General features: G+C 40.3%; 2 protein-coding genes across 3 annotated transcripts in view; one reads left to right on the forward strand and one right to left on the reverse strand.

Moving 5' to 3' along the window:
- The window catches only part of gtpbp2a (GTP binding protein 2a), a 76,090-nt gene extending 64,120 nt beyond the window's left edge, over positions 1 to 11,970 (forward strand). Inside the window, exons 1-12 of one of the 2 annotated variants that reach the window (XM_042502854.2) lie at positions 582 to 1,005; positions 2,592 to 2,618; positions 3,073 to 3,257; positions 3,440 to 3,548; positions 3,642 to 3,839; positions 4,109 to 4,283; positions 7,849 to 8,068; positions 8,221 to 8,356; positions 8,480 to 8,538; positions 8,628 to 8,799; positions 9,007 to 9,171; positions 9,952 to 11,970. In XM_042502854.2, the coding sequence (XP_042358788.2) occupies positions 805 to 1,005; positions 2,592 to 2,618; positions 3,073 to 3,257; positions 3,440 to 3,548; positions 3,642 to 3,839; positions 4,109 to 4,283; positions 7,849 to 8,068; positions 8,221 to 8,356; positions 8,480 to 8,538; positions 8,628 to 8,799; positions 9,007 to 9,171; positions 9,952 to 10,134 (1,830 nt within the window). In that variant the 5' untranslated portion in view covers positions 582 to 804 and the 3' untranslated portion in view covers positions 10,135 to 11,970. Of the gene's footprint in view, positions 1 to 581; positions 1,006 to 2,591; positions 2,619 to 3,072; positions 3,258 to 3,439; positions 3,549 to 3,641; positions 3,840 to 4,108; positions 4,284 to 7,848; positions 8,069 to 8,220; positions 8,357 to 8,479; positions 8,539 to 8,627; positions 8,800 to 9,006; positions 9,172 to 9,951 lie in introns of those variants that run through there. The other variant, XM_088086979.1, reaches the window with a different exon arrangement.
- A 494-nt stretch (positions 11,971 to 12,464) lies between these two features.
- On the reverse strand, positions 12,465 to 18,302 carry polh (polymerase (DNA directed), eta). Its single transcript, XM_042502853.2, has 10 exons — positions 17,921 to 18,302; positions 16,560 to 16,694; positions 16,165 to 16,397; positions 15,865 to 16,043; positions 15,652 to 15,755; positions 15,406 to 15,525; positions 14,709 to 14,832; positions 14,456 to 14,521; positions 14,146 to 14,318; positions 12,465 to 14,053 (listed from the first exon to the last, which is right to left on the reverse strand). Exons 1-10 carry the CDS (start codon positions 18,058 to 18,060, stop codon positions 13,153 to 13,155), a joined length of 2,175 nt encoding a protein of 724 aa, XP_042358787.2. The 5' UTR covers positions 18,061 to 18,302; the 3' UTR covers positions 12,465 to 13,152.
- Positions 18,303 to 18,412: the final 110 nt, after the last annotated feature.

An 18,412-nucleotide genomic window follows, 5' to 3' on the forward strand; every position in this document is an offset into this window, starting at 1 on the left:
ATTATTGGTGAATATAGATGTACAACTAAATAAGTAAAGCCTCTAAATGTGATAGATCAAGGGGTCTGTGCTTTTTGTCAAAAAGTTTTAGTAAATCATTCTTATGCTGCTTCTTCTTCTTCCTATTATTATTATTATTATTATTATTATTATTATTATTATTAGTGGTGAATGTAAATGTACAACTAAACAAGCCTCTAAATGCTATAGATCAAATAATATAATGTGTGTAAATAGATGACACATATTATATTATTTGATAATATAATATGTGTTATGTGTAAATAGATGACACAATTTTCGATCATGTGGCATCATCTGAAGAACCCTGTGCAGAGTCTTTGTAAACAAGTATGTACTTTCCTTTTCTGTCTGATGCAAAGCTCTGCAAAACGGTGTCCGTCTGTGTGTGGGGGGTTGTGTGTACACTGTGAGAGCCTCGGTCTCTGGGCGGGCGGGGTTTGAACCTACATACAATGCCGTACATATCAGAAAACAAATAGAACCGCTCACTCGCGCTCTCCAGTTGTACAAATCAGGCACATCCCTTGACATTTAGCGCTGTGACGTAAGCACACTGTAAACTCAAAACGACAGTGTCGGTCGGGACTGTTATTGTTCGGTTTGAAGAGTTGGGGGCGGCCGGAGCTTTGTTTTTATTTTGGGGGCTTTAAGCTACCACTAGCAGGGTAATTCCAGTCTAAAACACTCACCTGCATACCTGGGCCGAGGTTTACGTAAATAACGTAGCATAAGTTTTATCTAGGTAGTGGTAAGCTAACAAGTTAGGTCCCAAAGTAGCTGATGGATGCGCGGGTATCGGAGTTATTTGGCTCAGGAAATGGACACGGCTCTGGATCTCAAGGTGTTGCGTCCAACGGCAAACAGGGAAATGGCTATGGGTTAGCCCCCAAGAAAGCTTGTGGAAAGAACAGCAAGAAATCCAAGGCTCGGTTCGCTCGCAACTTCAAACCAAGCAATAACACTCCGTATCTACCTCCAGAGGTAAGGCTGAAAATAAGCGCACTAACTACAGCTAGCATGGTCAAGCTAATGTGATTTACGACCCATAACAAAGTCTGCTAATGACAATGTGGGCTTCAATCGGTGTTTGTGTGCATGTTGTGATATGTAACGTCAATCACAGGGCTATAAACCGTGCATTCACTGTCGCCGGTGTTTGCTATCCTACCTTCAGTGTTAAACCGGCCGGTGACACGTAGCGTAAGTCGGTAGGGAAAATGAATGAGACGAATATGATTGGCTAACATTAGCAAGCTAACATTTGCTGTTAACTTACAATTTGGATTTCACAGTTGTAAGCCAAATGTGTCTTTAATTAAACGCCGTTTGCCCATATTTGCTGGTTTTTTTTGCTAAGTTAGCTAGCAAAAGAGGAACAGCTGTGTTTGTAAATAACTGAAGGGGGGTGGGTGTGTACTCGGCCGACCTAAAGCTAGCTAATGTTACTATTTTGACCTGACATTCACTCAGCCAAGGACTGTGTCACTACACAGTAACGACAGATCACTGTGATCATTTGTTTACAAAGATAGTTAGCTAAATGCAATGCCACTCAACTCTTTATGTGGTCATTATTGTTTAAGAAACTTGAGGGAAGAATTTTGTTGATCTCTATCTAACTTAACCTAGAGCCATATAAAAATAGGTTTAGGATTACATGTTAATAGTAATATAAGTTGCTGCAGGTAAATTTACCTCGATTTTGAAAGAGATTAGTGGTATATTCACTGCATTATGCTCCTTAACTCTTAATGGGGCAAGTCTCAACATATTCCAGTTGTTGTTTCAGCTGATCCCAGCATGTAACTAGCCCCACTATCCTGCAGTTTATATTTACTGTACTTTAGTTTCAGAAGATATTTGATGATATTAAATGTAATTAAGTATTGAAAGTCAAAATACAAGTAAATGCTGTCAATTAAACAGCAATCAGTCAGAATGTTTTAAATTATAAAAGTTATTTCTTTTTAACATACAGCAGCTTAAAAATGGAGCATACATTACACTCGAAGAACAACAGGCTATTTATATTTTTAAGTCTCAAAGGATTTCAAGAAAAAAATCCACTCTTTCCATCTCTCTCAAGCGTTCATTTGTCCATCCAGTCCTTCCTCCCTTTTCTTTTATTGGAGTAAAATTATACATTTTTGGAGTAAAGATGAAAGTTGACTGAAATATAAAAACTATAAAAGTACAGATACTCCCCAAAAACACTTAAGTACTGTAGCCAATAATTATTACTTTGTTTCAAAGCATTATTCATTTCTTACATTACACAATTGCCCGGTTGTTGGGACACTGACTAGTTAACCTTTAAATGTATATTGACAGATACACGTGTCTGTGCTTTACAACACGTTAAGTAGCTGTGTATTAAGGCAAGCTAAGCAGTTAGTCAGTTTGTATAGCTCTCAGTGACTACCTATTCACAGGAGTGCACTGTCCGCTGCATTCAGTCAGATTGCTTTTCTTTGTGTCTTTTAACAAATCAATAGCCTGTTGTCTCACTTCTCTACAGTCTGACAGTTGTTGTTCCTGTTCTATCTCTGTCTCTCTTTGTCTCTTAGGCTGAAGAGGGTAATATAGAGTACAAGGTAAGCAAATAAGATGTCATGCAAGGATCTCGTGTTTAAAAGATATTATGGCATCCTTGAGTGAGCCAGTTACTTCATATAATACTATAAAAATGAGTGGCTTGTGGTAAAGTCAGCCTCTTCATCACAGGAGTGGAGGTTATAGGTATAGGTCAACATTACAATAAGCTGTCAGCAATGTGTAAGTAAGTATGTATGTGTGCAGGCACATGACCGCCCATGGAAAACCAACACCACAGTGGATAAGCAAGAGCATTTTTAGTATCTGGACAGCTGCCATCCCTGCCACACTAGTATACAGTAGTTTTGTTTCAGACTGCTTCAGCCCTACAGTAATTAATTTTAATGCTAGTTATTGGACTTATAATTATTTTACTACTGATTAGACCCATTTAACTCTCTACAATCCAGGTTTAAATTCAGCTCTAATTTCCAAAGTCTTTGCCTTGTCTAGCTGAAGCTGGTGAACCCCACACAATACCGCTTTGAGCATCTGGCAACACAAATGAAATGGCGACTACAGGAGGGTCGAGGTGAAGCTGTCTATCAAATAGGTGTTGAGGACAATGGCATGCTGGTTGGACTATCAGAGGAAGATATGAGGACGTCACTAAAGACGCTGCACAAGCTGGCAGAGAAGTAAGTCAACACATCAAACTAACTTTGTTGACACACTTTGACATTGAGTTATAACCCTAACCAAACATATGGTAAATCAAAATTTTCCATTTAAAACAAACCCTTGAGCACAATTATTTTGTGATTGCACGCTTAAAACAGTACACTTTATTTATATATTTCTGTTTATTTTTTTCTAACAGAGTTGGAGCTGACATTGCTGTTCTTAGAGAAAGCGAAGTGGACTATGACTCTGATGTGCCTCGTATGATTGCTGAAGTTCTCATTCGCAAGGTGCCAGATGACCAGCAGGTAAGCAGTGCCGACATGAAGGCATGCTGCTTTTTGTTTGTTGATCTGCTCATTGTTTTAAGTCCCAGCTTATTCTTTGTGTTTTCCCAACAGTTCTTGGACCTACGAGTAGCTGTACTGGGTAATGTGGACTCGGGCAAGTCCACACTGTTGGGTGTTTTGACACAGGGTGAGCTGGACAATGGACGGGGAAGAGCGAGGCTCAACCTCTTCAGACATCTACACGAGATCCAGACTGGACGCACTTCAAGCATCAGCTTTGAGATCCTTGGCTTCAATAGTAAAGGAGAGGTGAGAAAAGAATCAATGCCAGAGAATAAATGAAGTGTACCCTATTTATAACATCTTGCATCATTTGTTATGAATAGCAGCATGAGTTAAAAACATAATGATATGTTAATAATAGGTTTTCTGTTAATATGGTAATAGTCATTGCATCAGCAAGTAATGTTAGTGATTGATTTCTAGCCTAACCTACAATCTCAAATGTATAACTGAGGGAAATGCCGGTGGGTAATTTTTTATCATGACTCTCAAAATATAATTGCTTCTATTCCTAGGTTGTGAATTACAGCGAGTCTCGGACAGCAGAGGAGATTTGTGAGAGCGCCTCTAAAATGATCACATTCATTGATCTGGCAGGTCACCACAAGTACCTGAAGACCACCATCTTTGGCCTCACCAGCTATTGTCCGGATTTCGCTATGCTGGTCGTTAGTGCAAATACTGGCATTGGTAAGTATTTATTTGTTAATTTAGATTTCTAGTTAATTTTCAGGGTTCTCATGGTCATAAAATTCCTGGAAAAGTTATGAATTTATAAAAAAATGTTTTCCAGGCCTGGAAATGGTTTGGAAGTACTAGAATGTTTTGGAAAAAGTTTGAATAGACATTGTTTTGGCTGTTGTTTTATGTTTACTGATAAAATACTCAAAACATGTCTAACATAATTCGAAATATGTTGTGTTAAAAATCTAGTGCCGCACTGCATGAGCGTTGTTTGGATCTTTGTTTTTCTAACCCCAAAAAAAGAGGCATGGCCTTGATGTTTTGCGAAGTGTCCGTATGTGCTGGTGTGGTCTACTGGCATATGCATCTAGCTGATATCAGGAATGTCAAAAAGATAGCAAGGGCTAGTAGGTTCCTCATCACCACACACCTGGGAAGTGCATTTTCATAGGTCTACCTATTTTAAACTACTTAAAGAAACTCATGAAAATGGGGTAAAATATTATGGAAAAGTCCTGAAAAGTTTTGAATATTAACTCATAAAAATGTTTGGGAACCCTGATTGTTTTAAGCAATATTGAAAGCAAGTTCAAATGTGCTGCTGTCTCTGTGTGTGCACTTCATCTAGTCACTTCACTAGCAAGTGGATCTGTCACAGGGTCACAGCCTGGTAACAGACACTTGCAGGGCCAGTCTGACAGAGAGCCTATGTTTGTGTATACCTTTAGTGGACTTGGCCAGCTGGGACAAATATCTGATATCTGAGCTTATGTAACAGGCCACTAGTCCTACCGCCGACGCTTTACCCCTCCTTCTTGTCCCCGCCTGCCACCACTCAAATAACTCAAATACCATCTATTCATACCAGAGAACTCTGACCCACTGAAGGTGACTCTGAGCTCCCTTGGAGCTGAAAATTGTTAACTTTCCGCCCCTCCTTTTTTTGCAGCGACTGACTTGTGTCCCATAGAAAATTAATGGGAATTCATTTTGCATTGCTCCACATTTAGTGGGTCTTCATCATCACTATTGATAGATTCTGTATTAGTGCATCAAATGCTTTTACCAACCCAGACCTTTTATGATAATAGCAGTGCAGGAAGCTTTTACTATGCCTAGGGTTACATACTTTGAAACCACAGCTGAAACTGGTAGGACAGGCCAGACGTTTTTTAGCTTTGTTTGTTTACATTTTTTGCTGTAGTAAATAGTAGAATATTGTCCAGGAAGTAGATCAAAGGCAGTCCCAAGTGGTATTTGAACCAACGCCTCCAAGGGAGACTGCTCAGGCATCCTGACATGTTTTTGTTTGTGTTAGTTTTGCATCATGTGTGGGAGGAGGGCCTCTGACAGAGACAGCAAGTGGCACCAGATAAGAGCACGCTGTTAAAAGCTTGTAACGTTCTGCAAAGAATCTCTTTGCTTTTGACAGTAATAGCCTGAAATAACATATACTATTGAAAAAAATCTGCTATTATGTTTCTCTTTTTGCAAATAGCAAGGAGACATGTAGATGAAACCTGAGCCTTGGAGACAACACTTGTTACTTAGCAATTCAGCTCACAGCCTGCTGGTGTTATTAGGTGAACTATATTCAGCTGCTGTTAATGTATGGCTGGCAGTTTTCGGGTCATTTTTAAGGTCATATAGTATATATGATTTTTTTTGCTAAAGGTGGCAGACATGAGTGTGACTTTGACCCAGGTCTTGCGTTTGAGTTATTTTTGAAACAAAGATTACCATCAAATGTAAAATTTTATAAACCATGTTTTTACTGTTTTTTGTAGTAAACAAGGAAGTGATGTCACCTATGTACAGAAGTAAAATAACGCACAGTGGGCATTGCTGTGTACGTATGGGTGTCTGTTCTAAACTTGGGCACGTTGGGGGAAATGAGGTCAAGAATGATGACCACCTTAGCCACGCAACAGACAGAAAGGGGACATAGTGTCTGCAACCCAAGAGCAGCAGCTTTAATTATGAAACAGGGTAATGGATCTGTGTAATGCACAGGGCTCATCTTAGGTTGTGTCTGTGCCGTGCCAAAAAGCCAAAGGGCGGGTAATCGTCTTGAATCATTCTGTGATGCTTTACCAAACTCCTTGGTACCTCCATGAGGGATGAGACTTTGATTATTCCTGTGCACGTTCACCTTAGATGCACTAAAATGACACAACCAGCAAAACAACTCACTGCTCAGCTGATGAGGGGGTAAAGGTACTTTGAGTCTCTGTCAACGTATGAATGTGTAATGGGTCAGTACCCTTGAACTACCTCATGATGTAGGGCAATTTGAGACACAGCCTAATCCTTGGCCCAGATATTTGTTTGATTTTTTTCCAAAATTCTATGTTTTCCTTTTTAAATTTTTCTGAATTCTGTGTTTCACAGTTTAAGGAGTGTCTAATCATGTGGCGAATGATAACATTTCAGTGATTCAAATAGAAAGTATACTAATTGTAATAAGTATCATTGACTTTGATGTAGCAAAACATTGCACTATTATTTTATCAAAGAAAGAGCTTCGTTAGTTAAAAAAAACAACCCATAATTTCCTTTTGTAAAATAAAGTGCTTCATATTAAAACGTCATACTACTCTGCTCTAAATTTAGCTGTTTGTGTCGGATTCCTCTATTTTTTGAAAGACTTCGCGACTTCCACATGAGTGCAGGGTCCAACAACAGGGTTCATTGTCAGGATTTTAATCTTCATTAATTCATTAATCTTAAAAATAAGGCTTTCATTGGCATTAAGAGATATCTTATATTAATCTCTCTAAAGTCCTAAAAAATCTTTAACATTGGAGATAGAATTTTTAAAACTTTTTTTTCTTTGCATTTTAAAAGCTGAAAATGATGGGTAACTTAAAAAAAATAATAATTTACCTAATGCATCCTCAATTAACATTACCAAAGATGCACATTTTATGTTACAAAAATAACTTGAAAAACAAAATAAAATCAGTCTTAAAAAGTTAGAACTTTTTACTTGCCTAAAGATGTAGCAACCCTATACTATACAAACCTATGTATATAACTTTGTCTCACACATCACCTTTGTTTACAAAGAAACAAAACCAGATGAACCACTAGACATGCCTCCAGGACACTGCTGCCTCAGCCTAGGCAATATTTACATTACTATCATATATGGATGAATATCCCTTGACTGATATCCTATCTACTTATTGCTGTGGTATAACAATCGTACATCATGGTAAATTATACCTGGTCTTATCAGTTTGTGCACATGCCCTTATGACCCTCAGACACACATAAAGTACCAACAGATAAGATGTGCTATCATAGGTCACAAGAGTCCTTTCAAACAGCAATGATATGGATTTGCTTACAGTATTTGTCCAAAGTGCTGTGCAAATGCAAATTTATTTTTATAAAAACATTGTGTGTAAAACCTAAAAACGAACTTTGTGTTTTTGCAATTGGATGTAAAAGCACATTTGATAATGTGAGGTTGTGCAGAGCAAGATACATCTGAATGAGTAGATTAAATGTAGTGAAACCTTTCAACTAGACCTAACTTAATCCCTACTTCTTCCCTTTTTTCTAGCTGGAACGACACGGGAGCATCTTGGACTTGCTATGGCCCTGAAGGTGCCCATTTTCATCGTCATCAGTAAGGTGGACCTCTGTACGCGGGCCACAGTGGAGCGCACTGTGCGGCAGTTGGAGCGGGTCCTGAAGCAGCCGGGCTGCAACAAGGTGCCCATGGTTGTAAGCAATACCGACGACGCCGTCACAGCAGCACAGCAGTTCGCCCAGTCACCCAAGTATGTAACAACCAAATATTTAAATCTCTTATATGTTTTTTAAGTTATGTTTGTGCTCCCTCTATTATTAAATACCCTTATAAGAGTGAACAGTAGAAACTAGCCATTGATGACTGACTGTCCTAATTGCATGCTTGTGCTTTTCCTGGCAGCATCACACCCATCTTCACATTATCCAGTGTGTCTGGAGAGAGTTTAGAATTGCTCAAGGTGTTCTTCAACATCATCCCTCCTCTCAGCAACAGCAAGGAGCAGGAGGAGCTTATGCAACAGCTAACTGAGTTTCAGGTATGTCTGACCAGTTTGTCCATGCATGCAAGTGATCGGCTGGCACATAAACACTCTTTCAGATGCAGTGTAGATACATACACAATACATACTCGTGATTTTAATGTGACTGCATCATTACAGGTGGATGAGATCTACACAGTGCCAGAAGTGGGGACCGTGGTGGGAGGTACTCTGTACAGGTCAGTGTGTTAAAATTTTTACATCATGATCATCTTTTCAGCATTTAGCATAGACTTTATCTGACCTTCTGCTTTCCTTGAATGTGCAGTGGTATTTGCCGTGAGGGAGATCATCTTGTAGTAGGGCCCACAGACTCGGGCCAGTTTCACAAATTGAGCGTTGGGAGCATCCAAAGAAACCGCTCAGCTTGCAGAGTACTCAGGGCCGGCCAGGCTGCGACACTCGCTCTGGGCAACTTTGACCGCTCACTTCTGCGCAAGGTCAGACACACTGCCAATTTTTCCTTCTTTCTCTTTATACTCTTTGCCTGTTTCAGTATTTAAAGGTATTTAGGACTGTGTGTTCCTTGTATACTCAATAAATGTCTGATTTGGTATTTTATCATTGATCCATGTGAAGGAAATTTAAAAAAAGAAATTGCTATGATACTGAATTCTAATCTATGTTCATGTGTTTGCTACTTCCAGGGCATGGTGATGGTGAGTCCAGAGATGGATCCTACCATCTGCTGGATGTTTGAGGCTGAGATTGTGCTGCTCTTCCATGCCAAGACCTTCCACAAGGGCTTCCAGGTTACTGTGCACATCGGCAATGTGAGACAGACTGCAACAGTGGAGGCTGTATATGGGAAGGTTAGTTCATCAACTGAGCTACAACTGCTCCTGACTGAAATCTGTCCTCTACTTTTAAAACCTGCGTATTATATCCCAATGTGTTAAATTAACCAGGATTTGTCTTAATTGTCTTTTCTTATTTGTCTTTTCTTAAGGCTATAGTAAGTAACTCTTACACGAATTGTTGTTCAAAAGTTTTTGTCATATTTGATGAAACTTACACTACATTCACACAGTAGTACATCAGACAGATAAGCTGAGGAAAAAATAGCCCTATTTCTCGCCTTAAATGTTTTCAGAAATGTATTTTAGTGTATTGTTAAGCTGTAAAATGAGAATGTTTGCGACCTGGTCATTGTTTGATTGTTTGAAAAGTCAAGCCAAAGCTAACCACTGCCCAGCAGCTGGAGCAATTGTTCTCATTTTGCAGCTAAACAGTACACTAAAATATTTTTCTAAAATTATTTGATGTAAGAAATAGGCAACGCAGTAACTAATGTTCCATTTGATCAGCACTGTCTGGTTTGACAATTTGACTGCAGTTCATGTGCAGTGAATGACATGATTGGCAGCTGCATTTAAGACTCCTGAGCTCTGATTGGTTAATTTCATTCAACGGCATGAAAAACACTATGAAGAAGAGGAAAAATGCAGTTTTATGCTTCCCATCTACTTCTCTCAGAATATTGTAACAGTTAGCAAATATGACCAAAAAATGTTCAGAAAAGTTACCAAATGCAGCTTTAATGCTGTTTCTCTTTTGTCTTCCTATTCTTATGATACATCACTGCACAACAGGAGGAGCTGAGGACAGGGGAGAAAGCAGTGGTTCTCTTCAAGTTCATCAAGCACCCAGAATACCTGAAGGTAGGAGCTAAGGTGCTCTTCAGAGAGGGCGTGACTAAAGGCATCGGCCACGTCACTAAGTTGCAGCCCATCGCCCAGTACCGGCCATCCCAAAGCGAGGATGACGAAGCCTAAAGTTTCCCTGAGAAAACAACCGAAAACACCGTCCCACCGCGAAAAAAAGGTGCTTTATAAACAACCTCCTGCTTTCTCCAAAGGTCACTGTCCTGCTCCCTGCACAGTCAATCCCTGTCACGGGAGTCTGTTTTAGCACCCTTTTCCAAAGCCTTGTTGTTACCATCCTCCTCTTCAGCCTTTTAAATAACTGCAATTTTTGCCTGGTTTTGAGGTTTTAAGAGTGTTGCTTTTCCTGGCACTGTTAAGAGGAAACCCCTCCACCGCCTCTTTAACACACTCACTTAGCAACATCTACCAAAGTGATATCGTCAAGGAAATTGCTTGATGTGCTGCTTACACAGGTTACACCTAAATGCACTCCTAACACACACTTTGAAAAAAAGAGGCCCACATTTACTTGCACTGAAACCTAAATGCCAGTGTTGATATGCCTTTGGTAGATAATCGTTTACAAAGTATGTTGCAAGTATGAGATGCTCGGACACGAAGGTGTATCACCAGTGTCACTGTTGTCATCACCCCACAGCAGCTTGTCTGTCTGACCAGCATAGTGCCTGACTGATAAGGAAAACCTCACTTGTTTTATATTAAACTTTTCTCTGAGAAACAGCTAAAAAGTTATGAGATAATAGGAAGAAGACTGAAATACTTGTCAGCTCTATATAAGCTAAATCATCTTGCTTCAAGCGATAATATTGCTGACAAAGGCACTTTATGAAGGTAAAGGAGAGCGCGGCAAAATCTCCAAAGTTGGAAGTTGACCCAGTTTATATGTCAGCATGCCAAGATCGATAACTCACATTGGCAATCACCTCGTAAGTGGTTTTGTTATGTCACATATGTCTGTGGGAATTATGTTTTTTATTCACAAATAATGCCTCACGATAGCGCACTGAGATGGTTATGATCTTGCTGCCTATCTTTCAAGTGCTTTAGTTACTCAGGTCAGTTTAGATATTAGACAGCATTCCACTCACACAGAAGGACTCCAGTGGAGGTTTCTGTTGCTGACATTTGGGGGGTGGTGGGGTTAGTGGGGGGAAAAGGGTGTTTCTCTCAAAGAGATGTTTGATTATTGACTATATAGTTCTTGAAGCTGCCCTACTGAAGCAGCTTTGTTTTAAAGCAATGTGTTTGAGGTACTTGATGTCATCCGTCTCTTCACTTATGTTACTGATGTCACTAACTTTGACGGGGTTTAACACAGTGCCTAGTGGAACTACTGTTTGAGTATCCCATTACACCCCAACATTTTACAACTAAAAGGTTGGTGCTACTTCTTGAAACAGCTTTTAATATTTAGAAGACAAGTTTGAAAATGAATGTTAATCGCTACTCTTTGTTTAAGGCTGCTGTTGGCCTCATCATGTCTTATCATAGCACGTTGACGTGACTTATGGAGTCATTGTCCCACTGACACCAATGATAGAGGACAGCTGAAATGTGTGCCCTGTTTCGTTGTATCCACGTTGTTGTTATGCATTTTGTGCGCACTCAAAGAGAAAAAACTAAGAACGCATTTCAACCAAAATGTTTTATAGCCTTTGTGAAGAGTTATCAGGTGTTAGTTTGTTTAAATGCATCTGAGAAATATTTTATAGATTTCTGGTAATCTCAGATGTTACAATTTATTCTATAATGTTTTTCACTGTTTTCGGAATCTTCTTAATGACACCAACAGATTTTCACTTTTTTCAAATCACGTTTAAGAGCTTTTCCCTTTAATTGAAAGTGTAATATTTTGATTATTTGGGTGAAATGCAGTATTTATGTACAGATCCAATTTGTGTATCATGATGTACATGAATAAAAGTTTTATTGTCTCCTTAACAAGTTTTAAACTTTGTTGCCTTTTAAGTCAAACACAAAATTACCCAGCATTTTTACCTGTGTCATCATACAACCAGTGTTTTGTCTGCTGGCTCACATGTCACAAAGTCATGACTCACTGAACAAAGTCGAGTTGTAAAAGGCGTTGTTATTTCATTTTCCTGGCTATGTTCCTTCTTATCTGCTCCCCAGCTGATGCAAGACGATGCAAGAATAAGGTTCTCATTCAGCTGTCTTTCAACACTCAAGCACGGCAGAACAATAGGTTCACCACGGTAGTAACGTGAAGACAAACCAGGATGAGTCTGCTCATCATGGTGCAATTGCTCTCATCCTTCTGGCAATCATGTATTTCATCAGTATTTCTAATATATACTCGTCCTACAAAAGACAAACATTTTCTGTAGCTCTTGAGCTCACAAGAACACGTCATCCTGCTCTGTGTTTAACTGATTAGTGACATCTGCTGGCACATCAGAATACTACAATCACATACACAAAATTTAATAATTTATTCGATCTACAAAATTATTCCTTAACATTATTGCCTTTCCCTTTAGAATAAAAAAGTATAAAACAAAGTGCATAAATAAACACTTAATTTGTTTTACATATTCTTATAATAAAAGCACAATAACATCGATCACTTAAAAAAAAAGTCCCAGAGTTTCATGTTACAAAATGGCTTTCAATTCTTTGAGCAAACATGAATTTTCTTTGCACATTTGTGAACTGCCTTTTGCAGTTTGTATTTAAAAGATGTAGCTCTACAGCACTTCTTAAAAAAACAATATGAATCAGAAGCACGAGTCAGAGTGGTGAGTGCCACCTGAAGCATACAGATACGTAAGGGAAGCCTGATAATATTGGCATGTCATCAGTATCAGCCAGTATTGGTATTTGCCAAATGCTGCTTTTTGCCAATATCAAAAAACAACCTTTTTATTTATTTGCTTTTAATTTACAATGTGAACATGTAAAAAACATCTACCCTGAATTTAGGTATTTTTTCTTATTTTGCAAAATGAATAAATATTACATACACTGAAAAGCATTGTATTTTGGTTAGGGGAAAGAGGTGGCTCTATCGCTATCCATATTGGTTATTGTCCAAATGAGTTGTTACATATCTGTATATCGGATATCGGGAAAATATCTAATATCGTGCATCCCGAATACACATCATCAGTTCCTCTTGAAAAAAGAATCCAGAGTGCCCGTACTTCCACCTTGGGATCGATGCCTTTTTGGTTGTGGTTCTGACTGGCCTCTGGTTTTTGTCTTGCCACGTGAGGACTGGGATCTGAGGGGAGTTAGAGAGCTATCAGAGCGAGAGGAAGATGGAGGAAGACTGGGTGAAGAGAGTGAATTTTGGAGGTCTAAAGCAAAGTGGTAGTCGTTGTGTTCAGGCATTTCCCAGACTGACACCTCCTGGCCACAGCGTTCACAGTTCAACATGTCTTCTCTGGCCACACTGGAAGGATGGTGATTTACCTCTGGATCCATGTCCAGTTCATCCTTCAACTCTTCACGTGGCGACTGCTGAGATGAGTCCTGTTTGGCCTGTAGACCTGACACAGCAGTAGCAGTGTCTTCTTTATGGTCAGGTCCAGCCTTATGTGCCACTTCAGGCTTGTTTGAGCTTCTTTCAAGACTTTTCTTGTGGAAGAAAGAGGAAATGCCAGACTGAGGGTTGGCAGAACCATTTTTAGACTGAGAAAAAAGTGAGAAGGAGAAAACGGGGCAATTGGTCTCCAACTGATCAGTAGCAGAGGTTTTGAGAGAGGAGGAAGCTGGGAGAATCCCTGTGGCGCCTGTATCGTCGCCGTCTTCACCGTCTCCATCTTTTGTAACCTTCTGTTTTTGTTTCTCAGCTGCCTTTTGAAAGAAGGACTGGATGGTGCCAGCTTGTTTGCACGTAGAGTCATTTTTCAGTTCAGCAGGTGTCTGCGTGGAGCGCTGCGTGGTGGATAAAAGACTCTGGGTTGAAGTGACATCACTGGAAAGAAAGCCAGCGATGCCCCCTGCTGATGGAGCATCACTGAATTTGCTCGCTGAGAGGTGTAGCAGAGTGAGGGGTGGAGTCCTGGAGAAATAAGGACAGGATAAATTCAGTCACACAGCTTTCCTTTACTCAATGACTTGAACTATTTCACAGTGTTGTTATAGTTAAATTACCATGCTGCTTGGTGGTTCCCTGCTGTGTTTAGACTCTTGATGATGGCAAAGCTGTCACTGGATAGTTTGGTTGCTTCGTAGCGCACTAACGCACAACAGCGAGAGAAGCTGCTCGGCCTCTTATCCCCGAGCTGACGTACACCAACCGTGAGAAGTTTAGCCACTCGACCATTCTGTAAGATGGTGAGAGATGACAAGCACTGATGTGAAACTCAGTCATATTTACTGTATATATCAACAGCAAACCCCAACTGAGGAAGTAAATATTGATGCTGCAATAAGGGAAAGGAATAAATTTCACATAGCTCACCACTTCTCTGTCCTTGGTAAGTCTCTCTTCTAGCTCAAGGGCCAGTTGATGAAGCCAGTACTGCACCTGCATAGAGGTTATTTTAATAACATAACAGCAACAAACAGAAAGTGGTCCCATATTTGTGAATAATTTGAAAAGAATGCATCATTCTCACACATCTAAATATATCAACCACATTTTCTCAAAGTTTCATCATCAGTTTGAGTAACACTAGTCATATATACTCTGTTGTAACACGGGAGAGACAGACCTGCTCTTTTGTAGCCAGTGATGTCTTCCCGGGGAAGTTTTTACTGCAGCCGATGGATTTGGGCAGCTGTCTGGGTTTCACTGCTTCAAACTCAATCCCCCGACACAAGTCAAACAGCCACTGACTGCAAAGCAGAGAGGTTCAGCGGAAATGTGGTTTGTAATCACGTATGAACAAAATGCTCAGAGTTCAAGTCCAGTTCATTTTTGGAGCATTTTATCAAGCATGCAAATTCATCAAGGGTGAAAAGGGTGACTATGATGTGAGGGCATGCCCCCTTACAAGATTTTAAATATAAAGATTTAACGTGGATTTACAGTCAAATTTGGTATAAAGATACAATGAAAAACTCAACCTAGACTTAATCTTACGGCTACAGAATTTGTGCTTGACTTGAATACTTCCATTTTTTCCTGCTTTATACAGTCTATGGTTTGTCTTTGTAGGGGAGCATGTTTGCCTAGCTGTATTTGTTTATAAGCATAGGACATCATGTAAATCATGTATTCAATTAAACGAGTAAGTTAGAAAAATATTTTTACAGTAAGGCCTTGTAATGACCGTCAATCAAAATGTCCATTCCACTTCCAATTATGATGGCATCTGGCATAATAATTGCAGAGACTCAGCAAGACCTTTGTTTGCCAGTCATCTTTTGGCACTTCTGACTCCTAAAGGAATATCTGGCTTGTCTTACCCTGTCTTTTCTCCAAAGTGCTGTCCCAGTTCAGCCTGAGAGAAGCGAGCAAGATCTCCCATGTTCTCTACCCCCAGAGTTTCTGTAATGGAAGCGCCCAGCTTGCCCCCCAGGTTTCGTCTGCACAGGTAAAACACATGATACAAGTGTACAGTGCATTGTTAGTTAACGTTTGTTTTTATCTATGTCAGGATGTGAGTGTAATTTGTGACGAGTCTTTATGGCAGAGCTGTACACTGAACTCACATCTTGCCGACGGGCAGAGAGTTGAAAAGTTCTGTCACAGAGTCCAAAGGCAGAACAGTTTGTCGATTTGGTTTGTTCAAACCACAAGCTAGTTTGGCCAATACCTTAAAAAGTAGACAGTAAACGATGACTGTAGCAAAAATAATCACCGCTCTTGAAATTATTGCACCAGCAGTATATTTATAGAAAAAACACAATGAGAGATTTTCTTACCTTATTGTGCGATATCCCTGCTGAACAGCGGAAACCTGTGTCTTTCTCCACAGCTGCCCTCATTTCCTCAACAATAAGTGCCCCCACAGTTAGCTGCAGTTCTGCGGAGCTCTGTTCCCCTGACAGAGTGACGGGTACAGACGCCAGCCACTGCTGGAGACCTCTGCACCTCTGCTCCTCTGGGGACAAACATGATGCTGTTAGAGGGACACATCCTACCTGAGTTTGGGGTTTTGTTAAGTATCAACACGAGTGCTCGAACAAATTAGTGAGTAGTCAATTAGTTTGGTTGTGGCCGACCTTTATCCAAAACAGCGTCCTCTGCAGATTCTTCCTGTTCAGGTGAACTTTGTGGGTACCCCTGGACGTAGGTCGTCCTCAGCAGGTGAGGCTCAATTTGTTTGTCTGTCATGTTTTTCAGCCGCTGCTGGACCGCAGCAGTCAGATCCATGTAAGCCTCGTCGATGCTGGCTCTCTCAATCACAGCGAAGCGAGACATTACCTCGATCACTTCCACACTCGCCTCCCTGTAACTGCACATAGGTGAGTAGATTATCTACTATACATCTGGTCACAGGGGTGGAGGTGTTAAAATAACACATTTACTGTTCATCATATCGAGAGAAGAATTTCTTTATGGCACAGTCTCAGGAGTGGTGAGGCGTAGAGGTCAGTAGTACATCACCAGCACTTACTGTGTCAGATCCGCCTTGCCATGAGACTCACGCACTCGTGCCACCTGGAGATCCGGGCACAGTTTCTTTGCATCATCCACCCACATGTTCCTGGTGACACCATGGGCCCTGGCCTCGTAGCTCACTGCTATGATACTAAAAGACGATGATTTTTAGTTTTAACAAACCGTGACAATTGTTAATAGAAAGTCCAATATGGTTTATTTGTGGAAGATGAAGGCGGGTGAGTTGCCAACAAAGAGACAGCAATTAAAATGGTCCCTGCAACTGAAATCAGACACACATCTAAAGCAAGAGATTATCCCTGAACAGAGCAAGAACTGATATATAATAAATCTCTCTGTTACATTTGTAGGTCACATAATGACAACTGAGCAAACTTGCAGAGCTTGTAAGTAAGGGGTGTCAAATTTGTTTTGAATGGGGGCCAGATTAGATCATGTGGAAAATACTTAGCTAACAAAGCTACTCGCATCAAAAGGGTTATTTTAAAAAATCAAATACAAATGAGACGAATCCACTGTTTCATTGTTTAGCAAAAAATGTTCTACTGTCCACCACATCCAAAACTGGTGGTCCTCACTGCTGACTTTAGGCCTTTTTGCTGTGGCCGTGTCTGCTACTTAGCTGTTAATGTCTGCTGTTAGGTATCTGTTTGTTTGCTTGTTTACTGTCTGTTTATAAAAACACATCAGTTGTGCCTGCGTCGTTGCATTTTGGTGCATGTCTACAAACTGTGATAGTCCTACCATTGTGAGGTGAAGAGAGAAAATGCAAAGTGATCTGGCTTGATTAACCAATATTGTGTGGTGGGCCAAGCATCGTATAATTTGACAGTCAAATCGAGGGCTATTCAAGATTTGTTTCAGGATCACAAGGGCCCCTGGATCGGACTCTGGACATGCCTGTTGTAAGTGCATCCTGAGTTCAGATTACCATTTTTAAGCTGTATAATGAACTTTTATGTTTAAGTGCTGTCATTCTAGTTAAATATATCCTGTCATTTAGCCGTTCTCATTCTGCAGCTTTAACTTTTATTTTATTTTATGAGATCATCCACAATATCTTGCCTCATCTGTACTCTATTATTTAACCTCATTGGACTTCTGATGGAGGGAGAGGTTTGTTTAAGCTTGCCTTGAGCGCGCTGCTGTCTCAGGAAGCAGAATAACTATGCTCGCTGGGAAACGTCACTGAGTAAAAGTAGAAACCTTTTGCATCGCTTTCTGTTATCAAAGGAGCTGGAAAATTTGACTAACTAATGTTATCCTGTAACAATCCTGCACCGAAACGCAGCGCTCCTCGCTGGCTGTTTCAGTTGCATCGATCATAAAATCAACATCTCTTTATCAGAAACTCACCTGCCTCCTTTCCATGTCTTGTACTGAGCCACCACACAGGGAGTGCTCTGCAGAGCTGCATTCAGCCTTTGCTCCACCTGGACGTAAAAACAGTCCATGTCCACTAACGCCACCACTCTCTCCTTTCCGTACTCCATCATACACCACTGGCTGGACGTGCTGTTAATTCACAACTCTCACTGACTTAACAGCGCGCCGAAATGCCGTTTTGTCACTTTGTATTTCGCGCAGTCATCCAAAGTTACATAAAAACGTCATCTAAAGTCGACGTGACGTTGGCGTGAGATCGTCGCACTCTACATGCGTAGCAGTTTTAACAGTTGGTTAACCCTTTACTGGTAATTTTACACAGCTCGGTGTTAAACTGTAAAAACGCTAAGGTTAGCTTAATGTCTGCACCGTGGAAAGTGAAGGAAATAGCTCTATTTTCTGTCAAAATTGGCCTCCTGACAATTGTCCAATCATAGCTAAAAACGTATCTGCGCGCGAGGG

This window comes from Plectropomus leopardus, chromosome 13 (genome assembly GCF_026936395.1).
Source record: "Plectropomus leopardus strain MGB_pleo_1.0 chromosome 13, ASM2693639v1, whole genome shotgun sequence".
Classification (NCBI taxonomy): Eukaryota; Metazoa; Chordata; class Actinopteri; order Perciformes; family Serranidae; genus Plectropomus; species Plectropomus leopardus.